This window comes from Maylandia zebra, linkage group LG5 (assembly GCF_041146795.1).
Source record: "Maylandia zebra isolate NMK-2024a linkage group LG5, Mzebra_GT3a, whole genome shotgun sequence".
Taxonomy (NCBI): Eukaryota; Metazoa; Chordata; class Actinopteri; order Cichliformes; family Cichlidae; genus Maylandia; species Maylandia zebra.
This window is the reverse complement of record NC_135171.1, coordinates 42,233,936-42,251,187: the sequence shown is the minus strand read 5'-3', so window position 1 is coordinate 42,251,187 and position 17,252 is coordinate 42,233,936. Positions and strand designations below refer to the sequence as shown.

The 17,252-nt window shown below is 47.0% G+C and overlaps 1 protein-coding gene across 2 annotated transcripts in view; it reads right to left on the bottom strand.

Moving 5' to 3' along the window:
- Positions 1-12,935: 12,935 nt before the first annotated feature.
- The window catches only part of grm7 (glutamate metabotropic receptor 7), a 164,797-nt gene continuing 160,480 nt past the window's right edge, over positions 12,936-17,252 (bottom strand). Inside the window, exon 11 of one of the 2 annotated variants that reach the window (XM_014407782.3) lies at positions 12,936-16,539. Coding sequence is in view for 1 of the 2 variants with exons in the window: in XM_004558972.5 (XP_004559029.3) it covers positions 16,490-16,539 (50 nt within the window). In the remaining variant the exon portion in view is untranslated. The remainder of the gene's footprint in view (positions 16,540-17,252) is intronic. The other variant, XM_004558972.5, reaches the window with a different exon arrangement.

Here is a 17,252-nt window from a genome sequence, read left to right as displayed (position 1 = left end):
GCTGTCCTTGATGAGTGCTGGATGAGGGGCGTTATTTTCTAGGCTAGTTTGTGGAAGATGTTCGGATTCGACTTGTTTGGATAAATAAGAATAAATGAGCTTTGGAGGCTCTGACCTCTTGTTCTGCCTGTTACAACAAAACCTGCGTAACCTCCAAAGTAACCTCGCCTTCACTGGAACAGCAGCTTCTGCCTCAGTCCAGGGACGCAGCGCTTTGTTCTCTTTGCAGGATAATTGTGAAGAATCTGCTGGAGTACGAGCAAACAGCCCGAGCTGACCTTTATCTCAAGGTTTTAAATGTGCTCTCTCTGCTCTGTGGAGCTTTAGCAAGTTCCTATTTGAGCCTGTTGTTCTGTACAAACAAGCCAGCAACACTGCGGGCGACGCAATAAAAGACGTGCGAAATGAAAGATGCAACACTTTCTCGACCATGAAAGTGTATCTGAGGGAGATGAAGCTAAATTAAACGATCAGGGCAGGAAGCCTTTTAGTGTAATGTGGCTGAGCACGGTGTAATTAACAGGTTTAAGTAGCCGGTTTGGTGAACTGGATGATTCTTAATTTCAGCTAAATTTGCTTTAATAAGCACGCATTTTTCACTTCTATTTTAAGTCCACTGTGTGGAAATTATAAGGAAAAGCAAACGGTGAAGGACAAACGCCAGGAGGAGATGGTTACGCCCGATCGTACGGATACGTTTCCCTCAGAATAAAATCCAACCTGCAGCCGGGCGACACCAGAGGACCATCACAGAAACCAGCATCAGCCAAGTGCAGCAAATGTGTTAAACCCTTATGAATTTTATTAAATACTTTGTGTTTTAGGCTACGTCCACACGTACCCGGGTATTTTTGAAAACGCAGATTCTTCTATGCGTTCGCACCTTCCGTCCACACGTAAACGGCGTTTTTGGTCACTGAAAACGGAGATTTTTAAAAACTCCGGCAGGGTGGATATTTTTGAAAACTCCGTTTTTGCATTTACATGTGGACGAGAAAAACGCAGAAAACGCAGCGTCAAAGGTGTGCGCCTTTTTTGACGTCACACTGTGCGCCACGTTATTGTTTCGGTGAAATGAATTTCTACAATACTGTTAATTCTACTCTCTGCAGTGTTTAAATGCTTACATATACACACAGTTACTGTCCCTCCACACATACGACTCGGTTCTGCTTCTATGCCCCAGCTTTGTTTACTTTTTCCCACCGAGGCTTCTAGACTTCTGATTGGCCAACATTTCTGCACGGTTAGGAATCTAGCGCCACCTGTTGCTTTGGCATGTTCATAGCAGCGTTTTCCTTCATTTCTGCATGTTCGTGTGGACGGGATTATTTTTGAAAACGAAAACGGAAAATCTCCGTTTTCAAAAATACCCGTGTACGAGTGGACGCAGCCCGAGTCTTGTAGAGGGCTGAGTTCGCTAACTGAAGTTTGTAACTCATTTTAGCTACAGCTGTAACGCTAGCGTGCTAAGTTAGCCTGGTTGCTAGCACCAGGCTAGGTGAAAGAAATCTCTGCTGTAGTTTGTTAATGGCACATATTGTGTTGTTTTATCAGAGGAGCAGATGCACAACACACACAGCTCATAGTTTTCTGTATTTCTATGTATTACAGGTATGGAGATATTATGTTCTGCAAATGTGGTTTCTCATGATTTGCTTTTATGCTTTAAGATAAGTCCCAGTATTACCTGCTAAATGTCGTCTGCTAATATAATTGCATTGGATTTGATTTAAGGGTTAAATTGTGAATTTTTATTATATTTCAAAGAAACAAAACGTTGGATCTTGGCTGTTAAAATGTATTTGTTTGTCTGATTGTTTCATTTTTTGCATTATTTTGTTCATTGGGTGACTTTTTTGTTTTCTTTTTAAAATATTTTTAATGATATGTTGTTTTATATTATTTATATATTATGCTTTTTGTTGACTTGAGAGCTTGAGTTGATTTTTTTTCACAACAGTTAATGCAGTCGGGTCCATTGAGCAGCCACAATGATCAGTGTTGCTGCTTTACCAGGTGTAACAGTGAAGCTGGAGGATGAAGGCTAACTTTTCCCCACTCGATAAAAGTTAACGTGAGGGTTCCTGATGGTTAGAGACAAATGCAGTCGCATGGCAGGATGCTGTAAAAGGACCAAACTTCAGCCAGGAGAACAACTGAGATAATCCATCCACAATACGAGGTTAGTCATTCATATACTGCTGCATGGGCTGTAGTTACATCCTAAGGTTTTAAAAACTGAGCTTTAAAATGAACAGTGGTAATAAAAACCGATGCAGGCCGACAGTGATCACTGACTGTTTTAGGGGCTTGTTGAGATTAAATAGAACAACATACAAAACATTAAAACATGTTACAAACACAACAGCCTTAATAAACACAGAGTAGTTTGGGCCCAGCAGCAGGATTCATACATCATAACTTTACAACACACAGCTCCTTCCAGCTTGGCCCGAGGAGAGCTCATGGTTTTCTGTATTTCTATATATTACAGCGATGGACAGTGAAGAACCCAGACACCCAGTGCTGTCTCCTGCCTCTTACTCAGAAGCCAGAACTGAACGCATCGACAGGCGTGACGCACACAAACGGGCTACACAAGCAGTTCAGCTTCAGTCCCTGTCCTCACACGGCTGTCACGTCTCATTTTGTCTCTTATTCGTTTCACTCCTTCCTGCAGGTGATGTTCATGTGTCCTGCCTGTGTGAACTTATCCCATTAAGCGTTCTTTCCTTTTCTGCTGCTCTGCTTTCAAATCTGAATTTTAGGATGTGTGCATGTTTTAGCTTGTTTGGCTGTATTTTAGCTGCCTCAGTCCATTTTCCCACACTGCAGTCACCCAGCTGGGAGTATGTGGCCGCCTTGTCTCGGGCCTGTTTTGTAGTCAGAACATGGGCATGCAGGAGATCAAAGCCTGGCCCAGAATACATCAGCTGCTGCCCCCCTACACAGCGGCTCAGCGTGGGGCCTTATCTGGGCCGAACAGGGAGAAGTCGTTTCCTCATCGTGAAGCGCAGCCTGAGCTGTGCAGGAAAATATCGACGTGGCACCAGGGCTCAACAGTGGGGCAGGAGGTCCGGCATGACATTCACACAGTTTGCTGTATGTGAGCAACATGTGGACACACAAATAGGCCCAGCATGCCAAAACAGAGGTGTGGTGTGAATGAGGAAGCAGGCAGATATTCTTATGTAGCCTCCTGGAGAGAAAGGTTTAATGTGGATGCACCGAAAGGACGGCGTGTAGAAGGATGAGCATTCAGTCAGTTACACCAGAGGTGTAACTGACTGAATGCTCATCCAAAGCAGGTGTAATCACATTCAGCTGCTTTGGTGTTAATGAAATTACCAACAGGTGCAGTAGAGGCACATCAATGACCCCTGACCCCTGTCCCCATCTGACGCCACCAGGTCACACCTCAAACCGTCCAGAGTTCAACGATGCACTGGTCGAGATCTGGGAGGAGTTTCTGCAATCAAATGTGTTCAAAATTGATGCAGAATAGACCGTCCTGCTGCAGGCGTCTTTGAATGCAGCCCTCTGGAGGCTGATCATTCTCATTTCCATCAAACTACGTGGCATCCTGTCATTCCTGACTCAGCTCAGTGCAGATATTCAGCAGGATTTCAGTGTTTTCTAAGTGTTCTCTATAACTACAGTTAAAGGTGTAATTAGAGTTGGGTTCACTTTTCTATGACAGGTCTGAGTGGGTGTGACTCACGTTCAAAGATCAGCACCGGAGGCAGACCCCGTGTCAAATCAAATCAAATCAAATCACTTTTATTGTCACATCACATGTGCAGGTACATTGGTACAGCACATGTGAGTGAAATTCTTGTGTGCGAGCTTCACAAGCAACAGAGTTGTGCAAAATACAATAATGTAAACAAGCAAAATACAAGAATGGCTACATCTGAAACTAATAAATATATGTACAATATATAATAGTGTATGCATTTCTGGATGTGTATACTAAATATTTTCCTACGTGTGTGTGTGTGTGTGTGTGTACACATATTTTACAAATTAAATAGAGTAAACAATAATAAAGTATATAAAATAAAATATACAGAGTTGAATATGTGCAAAACAGTGGCGTTACTGTACAGTATGGAGTGCATAATGTTAAAGTTCCAGTAGTGAAGCTGAGGTGTCTATGACGTGTTCAGCAGTCTGATGGCCTGATGGAAGAAGCTGTCTCTCAGTGTGTGGCACAGAAGCTCACGTCTCATCACTTGGTTTAGCTAAGACGTGACAGTGGGGTAAAAACATCTGGAGTAGCTGCTACAGTCGTCTTTCACCTGGCTGCAGGTGAAAGAGATGGCCCTGAAGCAGGAGCCAGAATGAAAGCATGCTGCAGGCCCGGCTGCAGACAGGTGTGGGCGTACCTGAGACTGCTGAATGATTGAACCAACCTGACTCTGGTGCTCAGGAGGAAACGCTTCATATTCCTGAGATAGCTTTGGGGTGTCTGTGATGATCAACTCGTGACGTCTGAATCCTCCTTAATCTTACAACCAGCTCAGCTGACAGGAACACTGCAGGTGCTGATGTGGGTGCAGAGCTGTGAGCGTGCACACTTTCACCTCCGACACTAACGACACCTTCAGCTGCTGACTCATTTTATTTCTTTCACTGTGTAAATAAGAGTAAAGCCACCAGCCGAGTCGAGCTGCTTTCTAATGTTTCTCTCTCGTAAAGTAAATCTCCTTTTAATGCAGCCGAGAAAATTCCCCGCTGACAGCAGCGCTCCGAGCAAGACTGTTATCAAACTCGCGGCAGCTCGGCCATCTGTCTGTCTGCCTCATCTACGCTTATTTACACAGAACGAGAGGCAGAGGGGGATCTGTGCGGCGCTGCAAACCTCCGGGGTTTTGTTCTTCTAAACTCCGCTCAGTCATCAGCCGCTCCTCAATCCCAGAAACGCGTCTCTCGCTCTGAGACTCAGAACTGATCTGCAAACAGCGAGGACGAGAGGAACGCTGCTGGAGAATAACAGTGATCACTGAGACAGAGGAGGAAGAGAGCACAGGAAGGAGAATCAATTCAGTTTTATTATACAGCATCAAGTAGCACAACAACAGTCGCCTCCAGGAGCTTTATACTGTAAGGTAGACCCCTTCCTGTTAAAAGGGAGTTCTTCCTTCCCACTGTCATCAAGTTCAATTCTTAATTCAGTCCAGTTTTAACTATACAGCACCAAATCACACCAACAGTTGCCTCCAGGTGCTTCATATTGTAAGGTACAGACCCAATAATAATACAGAGAAGCTCCAACAATCAGACATTATCAGTGTTGGTGACAGTAGGAAGGAGAAACTCCCTTTTATCAGGAAGAAACCTCCGACTGTGATTCGGGCCAAGAGTTCAATCTTTGTTTCACCAGAGAACTTTATTTCTAAAGGTCTGAACTCCAGGTGCACTGTCAGAGGCCATGAGATCATCGGTAACCTTCACTGAAGCTGTTTCTGTGATGAGCTCTGAAACCTGACTGAAGCTCGTCATCACGAGAGAATAACATCAGGCTCATTAACACAGTCTCACATATTAATATATAATAACATATTTCTATGTGAGACTGTGTTAATGATAATCCATGTTGAAAGAATAATAAAGAGTCGTGTAGATGTGATGCACGCCTGATGGGGAGCTGGAAGAATCAGAGCGCTCGGCGCTTTAAGAGGATGTAAGTCTTATTTATTACTTCTGTCTTTAACTCTGTGAAACAAGATGTAATGCTGTGTGAGCATTACATCCTTTATTGGTTCTTGCAGGTTGTACAGGCTCCTCGAATTAACAGATGCTGTCTAACCAAGAGCAAGGATCCGTGATGATGAGCGCTGCAGTTAACGGTATCAGAGGACAGTGGGCTCAGCATCCCAGCACAGGCAGTCAGTGTCAGTCTCCTCCTCACCAGGTAAATTCATCTCTGTGAACTCACAGGATCACAGACTCGGAGGCTTTGAACGGAGAGCCGGTCCAGGCTCCCTGTAAACGGTTCTGAGCTCCAGTGAGTGAAATTGTTGGATTTATGATGTTATTGCTAATTAGCAGTTAGCTGTGTGTCTAGACAGAAAGCAGGAAAAACCTCCACAGCCACCCTGGTAGTGATGTCATATAATAATAATAATGGATTGCATTTATATAGCGCTGTTCAGGGCCCTCAAAGCGCTTTACAATGCCACTATTCATTCACTCTCACATCCACACACTGGTGGAGGCAGCTACAGTTGTAGCCACAGCTGCCCTGGGGCAGACTGACAGAGGCGAGGCTGCCATATCGTGCCATCGGCCCCTCTGGCCAACACCAGTAGGCGGTAGGTGAAGTGTCTCACCCAAGGACACAACGACCGAGACTGTCCGAGTCGGGGCTCGTTAACCTTCCGGTTACAAGACGAACTGCCAACTCTTTGAGCCACAGTGATGATTACAATGAGCTGAACCTCATTTACATGAAAGTGATAAACTGCAGTATTTGTTTCCCTTTGTACTCAGCGAATACTTAATTGTCAGCGAGATGGGGACAGCGTCTTTGTTCGTACTGGTTTCAGATGACACCAGTTTAGTTTTGTGCGTCTGTGGGAACTTTCCCGTTTTGTTCTCAGATAAAATATTCAGTCAGACACGCCTACCCACCTACAGGTGTAGGCGTGTGAGGTAGACGCCTTTGCGTGGCCAGGTATGCTTTGCATTCTGGGATGCAGCACCGCAGCTGTGCAGGGTGCGGCTGGGCCTGAAACGATGCAGCTTCTATAAGTGCAAAGAAATGAAGGTCATTTTCCATCTTTTTGTTGCAGAGCGCTGCTCACAGTTACGACGCGGCGCTCTCGTCCCCCTCGGCTCTCATGACACAAACTTCAGAGTCTCTAAGCCAGTTAGCAGCAGACGGCGAGGAGCCCGAGGAAGCTGAGCCTCAAGTCGTTATGTGGCCGAATATTCAGAGGAATCGGAGACGCTCTGCAAACAGCTGAGTACGCATCAGAAAAATAATGCAGCCGTCCAACTGTGCTTCATGTTTGTGATAGCAGAGGCTGGTGTCGTCGGTGTGATTCTGGGGTTTGTGGGGGACCGAGCATCCATCACTTTATGGGTCGTAACACCAGTACAGTCAGCTCAGTGTAACGATGAACATTTTCTTTAGTAAAGAAAACGAAAAATTCGTTTTTCCAACAGACAAAATAAAATATTAACCGAACAGGACAAATAGGCAGGATTTGATATATAAAAGAAGAAATGTCCCGTCCAGCCACTGTGAACCATGTTTCTGGACATTAAATGTTTGAACGTTAAGATAAGATGAGCTTTATTAGTCCCACACGTGGGAAATTAGTTTTGTCACAGCAGGAAGTGGACAGTGCAAAAGTTATGTAGCAAAAATGAGAATATAATAAGAATAAATACAGTACACAACTGTACAGAATAGAACAAAATAAAATACTACATACAGTAGAATAAAATAGAATAAAATATACAATAGGATAAAAATAGAATACAAATTCTATATACAAGTAAAATACAACGATGGCAGAAAAGAGTGTTGCACATGTGTGGATGTGTGTGCTTGATTAAAGATAAAAGCCTGACGCTGTCACTGGTCAGCATGAGTCAGCATGTGTCCAGGACAGATGAACCCTTTGAGCACACTAATAAACACCAGAACAACTCGTTTCTCATATGTATTCATATTTCAGTGTCATGCAACATTTCAACAGCAAAGACTTTTTACAAAAACATCAGTAAGTAGTCGAATCCAAAACTCTAAATTCTGCAGTTTTTAGATGAATATAACAGGATTATTTCAGGTGTCTTCTGTCTGCAGACTCTGATGATAGCCTTATCCTGCTCTCTGATTGGCTCTTTGGACCTGCTCTGCTCATAGCTTCATATCTCTGTGGTTGGATTAGAGGAGCTTTGCTCAGCTCAGCTGATGAGTGTGCAGTCCTCTTCCTGATCAGTGACCTGTACTCGTCGGTCGGTTGCTGTCGAGCCTCTGAAGCTGTCTGTAGTTTGTGTAGGTTTTTGTTTTTTGCGCGTATTCGTCACACCTGTTGTTACGGTAACCAGCTGATGGATCGGAGCAGGTTTGGTCGCCGCGATTAGCGAGGAAGAAACAAACGCTCGAGCAGCGTAGAGTAACCATCCCTGGAGCGCAGCGTTTGGGTGAAAGGCTCAGTCAGGCCGAGCTCGGCGTGATTAATGTCCTCCTTGCAGCTCGGCCTTTTCACTCCTGCAGAGCTGCGCGTCAGCGCCGACCACGCAGCCTCTCCGCCCGCTCGGCGCTGCTCCGCCGTCAGCTCCTGGATGGATCCGGCTCCCTCTTCTGTGTGCGGTCCCATCCATCACGGGCAGCTGGTGGGTGCCCGGGCGACATTGTGTTTATGCAACTTAAAGAGCTTTTCTCTGGCCCGCCACATTGATGTATGGCCCAGGAGCCCAAAACAGATGATGTGTGCAGAGGGAGGATAGCAGAATGGATGAGGGCGCCAGCGAGCTGGATGCACCTCACTGGGAGAGTCTGTTGATATTCACGTTAATAACGCAGTGCTGGGGATGAGGCGGGGTCGGCTGATGCTGTGCTTCTGCTGGAAGATTTAGAGGCTTCTGCAGGGAATGTGAGGCGCTGGCTGGTTTGATATTGCAGCGCTGCATGCCGCTTTAATACCGAGTGGGCTTTGCTCACGGTCTTGAAGGTTTTGGGGGATGTTGCGATACATTGGAAGTGACAGCAGCAACTGCTGAGGCTGATTGGAAAATTACGGCTCTTTCAGGTTGTATGTAAAACAGGAAGATTGATTGAGTTCTAAATGTTGCTGGTTTGGCTCTAAATCAAGTGTGAAATCTGAAAATGAACATCTCTGCGAGCGCAGCGAGCTGCGAGAGGAGGCAGAAGTGTGGTTTCAGCGAAGCATGCGCCGAATGCCAACGACGCTGCTGCATCTCTGCAGCTTTTATTTTTGGGGTTTCTTTGAACCTTCATGTCGTAGCGTCAGCTCGTCGCAGATTAGGAGCTCCACCTTTTGGCGTCGAGTGTGTCCCATCTCCCGCAGAGACCGGGTGGTTGGACATGAACTGTCCCATCGGCTCTGCACAAGTTTAGAAGCAGAGACTTTCAGCTGTCCTCTGGATTTGTTTTTAACACCTAATCAAACATGTATGAAACACGGAAACGCGTCTCACCACGTCCTTCCTGCCTCCAAGTTTTGTCATGATCCTGGGTCCTTTGACCCAGCGTTTTAAGTTTGAGTTTATTTTGTTCATTAGGTTATTAGACTCCTTGTGTTTTCTTCCCCTGTATTTAAGTTCCCCTCACCCTTCGTGTTTCATGCTGCGTGTCTTATGTTATCAAGTTTGTATTATCGTGTCTGTCTCATGTTTCCTGTTTTATTTTGAAGGAGTCGTGTGTTCTTTGTTCATTGTATTTAGTTTCACTTCCCTTGTCCCCTCATTAGGCTCATGTCAGTCAGCTGTTCCTCCAGGTGTTCCCACTTCCCCTAATCACCTGCTGTGTATTTAAGTCCTCTGTTTTCAGTGTGTGATTGTCAGGTCGTCTGTTGTCCACGCCATGCTTCCAAGTTCCTTGTCTAGGTTTTTCTTATTGCTTGTTTAGATTTCCCAGTTTAGGTTTGTGTTAATTTTGCTTCAGGTTGCCTTGCCCTGTTGTTTGTACCTTTTTTACCAGCCATATTAAACGGCTCGCTTTTTGTTAACATTCAGGTTTGGTTCCCTGTTCCTTGGAGGCTGCATTTTGGGTCCTTTTTTCAATTCATACAGTCTGCCCTCGCCAGACTGTGTCACCTTTAAACCCTGAATAGTTTCTTTTGGTGTGCATCAGTGTGGATATTAGTCACATGTTCATGTAAACAACAGTAACATCAAACCATTACGTGTGTGAGATGTGGTTTTGATGTCAGGGTTACAGTTAGGTTAGGGAAAGCAATGAGATGTCCTCACTAACACAGCTAAACGAGAATGTGTGTTTCTCCAGACACCAGCAAACGATGCTTCGCACGACGTGAAACTTCCATGTTAATCCAGACTCATCACGAGAACGTGGTCTGTGGACCATCTCAGAGCTTCCTGGAGTCCACAAACGTTTGCGTGGTGCTTCTTTGCTTTCTCCACCATCCAAAAACCAATAAACTGGTTCCTCCCACTCTGCAGGCCTCTCAGGTCACAGAGCGCTGGATCAGTTAAAGGTCCGCCCTGAGTCTGGGGCCGTCACGATGCTGGGACAGGAAGTGTGGTGACGGCTTCCTGTACCCCTCTGCGTGCACGCAGCAGTGGCTGGGAGAAAGAGGGCGGCCCTGGGTGGGTGGCGTGGGCCCAGACTCCCGTCAGTCACAGTGATTGACTTTTCCACTTGAAGGACACGAGCGTCTTTCCTCCCTCTCCTCTGGGAAGCTTCAGCGTCTAACTCGAGCGTTTAAAAAGACAAAGTGTCAAAGCACTAATCGACTTCTGAAAGCGCCGCTCTCACTTTCATTCTGTCGCTCTTCCCAAAATAAAGAGGGAGAGGGGAAGATACAGTTCTTTGGCAGGCGGGTTAATAACTCACTTTGCTGTGGACGCCTTAAATTGGTTTCCATTGACACCTGCTATCTCTGAGCCGATAGCAGGGGGGACCTCATCAAGTGCAGACGCCGATGCCGCCGAGCAATAACGTCCATCCGGCGCCGTGTCAGAGCCGGACTTTTGTTCCGTAGCCGGCACTCGTCAGTGATGCTTCCCGATGATAAATCGTCCATTTCCATTCGTGCTGCTTTAATTGCCTCGCCACGAGGTTGGGCTTATCTCACAGTAGACATTCAAATATTGAAATATTTGTCATTACCGGCCCTTTTTTGTCAGAGGAGGCAGAGAATCCCTGATGAACGTCTGCTGAAGGAGGAAACTCTGAATCAGCAGTTTGTGCTTTAGGTGGGGCTGCCTTCAGCCTCCTGCTGATGTCATCAGCTGCTCTTTATCTCCTCACACCCGCCCATCACCCTTCTGTGACACAAGAGCAGTCCTGTGACTTATACCACAGGTGTGTGTGAATGAGGGGGACACGAGGAGGAGCTGAGGACATGCAGGTGGTCCCAGCAGCAGGGGGTCGATCCTTCCGCTCAATGTTTTGCTGCTATTCTGTGTTTGTAGAGGCTGGAGGTCAGGAGAGGTTTGGCGTGTTATTGGAGGGTGATGATGAAATCAGCAGAGACAGCTGCGGAGGAGGCGTGGACTGAGGCTGAGCACAGGGACGTGATTGGCTGCAGCTTCTATTCTCGCTTTTACTTTTTCCATCGTGATTAAACTGCCGGCTGCTCTGTGCTCCTCAGCCTACACGCTGATGCAGGAGCTCTTCTTCTTCAGCCGCTGTAGTCTGAACTTTATGGGGGGGGCATGAAGCGTCAACAGTCTGGATCACATGAATAAGGTTCCTGACCTGCTGCAGTTTCTCTGACATCCAGCAGGGGCAGCAGTGAGTCAGCCCCCATAGGCCCTGTGTTTCCCTTCATAGCAGGGGCGGGTTTTGATGATCCATTTATCGATTACAATCGATTCTAGCTTGGATAACGTGATATCGATTCATTAAAACCCCCAAACTATTTTTAAATGTAAATTTATTTTTTACTCCAAACGCCAGAATCTCAGGTTAAACCTCACAAATTCCAACAACCACCAAACAGCTGAAACAGTAAATGAGAGCAGGAACACGATTCTGCACAAAGACGTAAACACAAAGCGCCGACCCGCCGACGCATCAGAATCAGCGAGCTGTCGCCCCCGACGGCACGGACACGGTCGGGGCTGAAAGCCGACAGCTCGCTGATTCTGATGTTTCGTTGGGTCGGCGCTTTGTGTTTACGTCTTCTTTGTGTTTGATTCTGAAGCTGCAGTTTTGTTGCTCTCCAAACAATATTGACCGAACCAGCAGCAAGAAAAGATCCAAACTACGCTTCAGCATCAGGTCATGTTCAGATGTTGAGTCATGGTTCTCTTCAGTTTTTGATCGACTGCTGAATATTTTCAGGGTCATCTGCTATAAAATCCCAGACCAGGAAAACCTTCATGTGTTTCTGTTTCATCCTCAGCTACTTTGACACAAAGGCCTCTGCTGCGACGCTCACACCTGTGATAAAGTCTCACAGTGTCAGCTTTCTTTTTATAGATATAAAATATGGATATGTGCTGATAAGTGATCAGAATTATAATATTTCTGACTGATTCGAATCGATTCGGGACCTTGTGAATCAGAATTGAATCGATTCCAGAAATCAGTGACGACACCCAGCCCTACCTCATGACACCTGATTTTATAACTTACCTGTTAAACTATATTAAGGCTTTAAAGTCTGTAAAGTTTGCATTATTAGGGGCGTGGCCTCTTTGACCCACAGGTGGCTGTAGCTGATAGGCTGATCCGGACTCTCGACATCATGTGACCAATAATACAGGGAGCTATATTATAAGTATCATGTAATAATAGTGTGAGGTGACAGGTGACCCTGCCTTTACCTGTGGAAACAACACACTGAATCAGGTGTGCTTCAGCTGGGCTGTCGGCCGTCCTGCTGCTGATCTTCATGGATCTCAGCTCTTTCATCACATCTGTGTCACTGTTATGGGTTTAACTGATATGTCAAATAGTTTTTGTGTAACTGCTTGTGTGTGTCTGTGGAGCGAGGTGTACATCAGAGTGCTGTGCTTTGTCCTTTCACCTGGGACGAGTCGTGCTCAGGTGATTCAAGCTGTCGCCCGGGGACTAGTTTACTGAACCGTGGCAACGCTTACTTCCTGTTTCCTCCCAAACGCCCCAAAGAGCTCAGCGCTCCGGAGCGTGACAGCGAAGCCGCTCTGATTGCTTTAAACGATGCTTCGTGGTGCTCGCAGCAGTCCGGGCTGGAAGGGCGATAAACGGCGCGCTTCATTAATGGATGAGCTGCATTTGTCTCCTCGGGACAGGAAATGAACCCGGCCTCGCTGTCAGGCTCCTCTGACTCGTTAAAGCCGGACGCTTTTTGTTCCAGCTCCAAAACTTTTTTCTCTTATTGCAAACAAGCTGCATTTTCCACTGCAGTGGCTGCTGAAGAGCTCCGTCAGCATGTTTGCCTGCTGCGAGGATATCAGTGCTAATACGACTGCTGGCATCTCCTCCTTCCTCACAGAAACACTAATTGGTTTGGCGGCGGCTAATCTAATTGGACACCAAAGGTTAGTTATGTGAATCCACACGAAGCCGAGCCCTCCCCACAGCCGCTCTTATCTGCGGCTCAGGCAGGCTGAGGAGGACGTGCGGGGGGAGGCGGCCAAAGTCCTGCTCTATCGTTACTGGCAGGGCTTCAGGGGGAGGGGCTAACTGCAAAGAGACGCACAGGGAGAAGTTTGTTTCTTCTGATTTTCTTCTTCCTCTTTAAAAAGTGGATCAGTATTCCGGCCTTTTTCCACCGGGACATGTAAACCACGGAGCGCAGGCTCTCTGAGAGGCTGGCAGGGTTCAAGCGAGCACGTGGAGGATCTCTCTGGACTCTTCTCATGTGGGGTTGAAGCATCAGGGAGTTCATTCTGAGTGGACCTGTTACACGTTTCACACGTCCACACGAGTGACACTTGCAGTGGATATAATCTCATAAATAACCTGGATGTGCTCTGGGGGGCGTGTGTTCGGTGTGTGTGAACGCTGTGTTCGAGGTCAGCTGCAGCGTGTGCTGTTTCCACGCGGCGCCAGACAAGACGAAGCGTCTTTCACGGATTTCCTCGACATGTAAATCATTGAGTGTCTGCGAGTTTGCAGTGACGCGGCGACCTCTCTGACCACGGGCAGTGCTTCCATTGACCTCCACGTTTGGCTGATGGCCGGGCAGATGCGGTCTTATCGCCGACCTCCTCGACCTCCATCTTTTCTCCACGCAGCAGCTTATCTCCATGTTGGAGATAAAGATGTGGAGAGGCCAGGCGAGCGCAGCTTATCTGTGCTGTGCGCTCGCCGTCTGCAGACACAGAGCTCCATTCTGTTTGCTTTACTGCACATGTGCACATATACGCGCATGTGTAGGTGACGCTGCAGCTCACAGGCTGACATCACGTCTTTCGCCGCTCTCAGTCGCTCAGAGAGCAGCTTCTCTGTGCTGGTGACCAGCCGGACGGCGTGCGTCGTGCAGCCGCTCAAGCGAGCTGAGCAGGACTTCCTCATAGTGAAGAAACATTCTTATATGGTCATCTTAAGGAGCGTCTTAAGAGGCAGCCAATCAGAAGAAAGCTGGATTTAAGGAAGGGGGAGGGGCCTTTTTTTAGACTAGGAAGTGACGGGCTGTAAGATAAAGAAGGATTATTGTGAACAGTGAATCATGCAAAGCTGCTGTGAAGGGTCACACGAGAGCGTGTTTCAGGGTCGTCATGGATACACAGACGGCGTTTCTAAAAAAAATAACCAAATGTTTTATTTCATGTTGATACATTCTTGGACGACACCACAGAATAGTTGCATGAGTGGCCAAATGTAAATCTCTCCCACAACATTGGCACATAAGCAGCAAGGGCAACATGAATATACCAAGTACAAACAGTAGAAAACATACATGCTTCCACTTTTTAAAACGTGTTTTTCTTTTTTAAATATATATTCTCCGTGTGTTTCTCCCGCAGGGAATAAGAAACCGAACAAAGCCGCATTCTGCCGAGCGAGAACGTTTCCGAGGAACCGAAGAACGGACGATTCGGAGCAGACAGGTGGGATCGACTGTGGCACAGAACTTTTTTTCTGGTTCAACATCAAACATATCAGGCATGCATTGACAACCTCGACATCGACACCTTTAGTTGGTTTTTTTAGTCCATGAAATCAGCAGAGACTCAGCCTGGACCGAAGGAGGCTCCCTCGGGGTAAGGGTCCGCCCCTCACCCCCACCGCCGCCATCAAACACCTACAAACAGTGTGTGGAGAAGAACACGCATGTCGGGGAGGGAATGTTTCATCAGGTGACCACGAACGGCTTTAAAAACACTTAAAAACTGTTTTGGCTCCGTGTCACGGCCAGCTGAACGGTCAGACCTGCTGTGTTTGTCAAAGCCTCTGAAAACGCCGTTTCTCACAACACTGAGGGTTTGCTTCATTCAGCTGATTCTCACCTGGAATAAACCTCGTTAATCTGCTCGTGCGAGTAACCGTCTCCAGGCCGGCGTGACTGAGGTCCAAACAGGAAGCAGAGGGTAAAGCAGGTCTCGGCGCTCCCAGTCGTTCGTTTTAACTTTCAGAGCATCAGATCGTCGACATATAAGCAAAAAAAAATGGAGCACGACTCTCCAAAAGGCTTCAACCTCTTTTACTCTGTTTCACTGTTTGGATTTCATCTGTTTTTTAAACTCTGATTTCCACCGTGAAGATTTTTTAATGAATAGACTGTGATGGGTAAACGCTGTAGTAGCTGGTAAAAGAGGCTGAGGGTGGAGCTGCAGGGGCCAACAGCACGGACGTAAGCTTGTGACCATGCAGCTCAGGTATGATATTTTTTAATCATGTTTATTAAAGAAGTTTATTTCAATGATTGTGTATTTTTGAAACGACCTCTTGTCTTTTTCAGGGGGACAATAAAACCATGTTTGGTCCCTGATTGATGGGAACAGGCCAAGTCCAAGAAAGAGTAAAATAAGTCCTCTTACTCCACCCGCAGGGGTGTGGGTGGAGTAAGAGGACTGGGGTCAGGACGGTGCAGGTACCGCTCCGAGGCTACACAGTGGCTAACTGCCAGCAGACACCCCCAGAGCGGGCACTGTAAAATCCTCTGCTGCCTTCAGCCCTGCAGCTGTTTCCTGCATGCAGCCCAGTGGATTCTGGGATATGTAGTCAGGAGCAAACGAGCCAAGCGAGTCATAAAACTTTGTTTTCAGAGGCTTTTTTTTCTCACGTTTGCAGGATAAAAATCTGAGTCCAGGTGGCAGCGCGAGCGAAGCCCTCCAAATCTCCGAGCGAAGAAGAATATGGCTTCAATAAAACCGAGAAGCAAAGTACATCTGTCGTCGGCATGGCAACCGCAGCCGTCTTACAAACCAACAGAAATCAAACCAACGGAAAGAGGCCGACATATAAGCCATAAAGAACTACACACGCGGACAGGAAGGTGAGAACTTGCAGTTTGGAAGTACATAAAGAGACACGAGGGGGCGGGCTCACACTTCGTTTGACATCACCGGCGGCACGGAGCCCATCGGCGCCGCCCAGTCATCGCCGCCCGATGCATCCGCCGCGTTCGACCTCACAACCACTGGCATCACTTCAACGACAAAACAATTAGATTTTTATTTCTGGAGCTTTTCTCGACCCGGAGGGGTCAGAGTTCAGAGGTCGTCCCACCACGCTCCGCTTTGCACCTGAACGTCTTCGATGGGCGGTGAAGCACATGAGACCAAAAGAAGAGAAAGAAAAAGTCCTGCACGTCGCCGCTTTTCTCCCGTTGCTCGTCCTTCTTGCAGGAGATCAGACATCTCGCTCTGCAGTGACGGAGGAGCGCCGTTAGATCACGAGGTTGTTGTAGCTCACGTACTTCTTCTTAGCTGCTGGACCTGGGGACGGCAGGAGACACAGAGGTCAGATTCGGTCCTCACGGCTGCTTGAAGAGCAGAGGTGAAGGTTAATGATGGAGCAGGGATGAGGTGATGACAGACGTTCGGGTAAGTAAAGCTTGAATTATGAACTCTCAGCAGGGAGGACGGGACGGTGAGAGGTCATAACTCAAAAGCATCTGCAGCAGAGGGAGAAACAAAAGGAGTGTGGGCTTATCTGAGGGTCGACCGATCAGCCGCTGCGGTGGGTCTAACTTTGAGCCACAGGTGGCGCTAAAGAGCTGAAGATGGAAAGATGGCAGCTGATGAAAAGACTGAATCTGTGAGGGATCATTCATCTGCACATGCTCAGTAGAGTCTTCACATCTTGGAAAAATGCTTTTAACCCTTTATTTACCATCTTATAAGCAAATCTTCAAATGACTGCAAAATTCAAACGGTTTTAAATTTAAAGCCAAACTGACGAAAGACGTCCGTCGGGCCTGTAAATACACGCTGGTAAATAAAGAGTTCATGGATGTTTGAAAGGTTTGTGTACTTTTGTGTGTTTTTGTACTTGTACTCAGTGGGAACAGCCTGCCTCGTGTCTCCATGCCGTAGATTTCATGGATTACGCCCCCACAACAGCGCCGTCATTTCAACATGACGTGCCCACAGACCTGGAGAACACCTCCAGCTGCAGGTGTTTCACTAACAGCTCGCTGAGCCGTGAA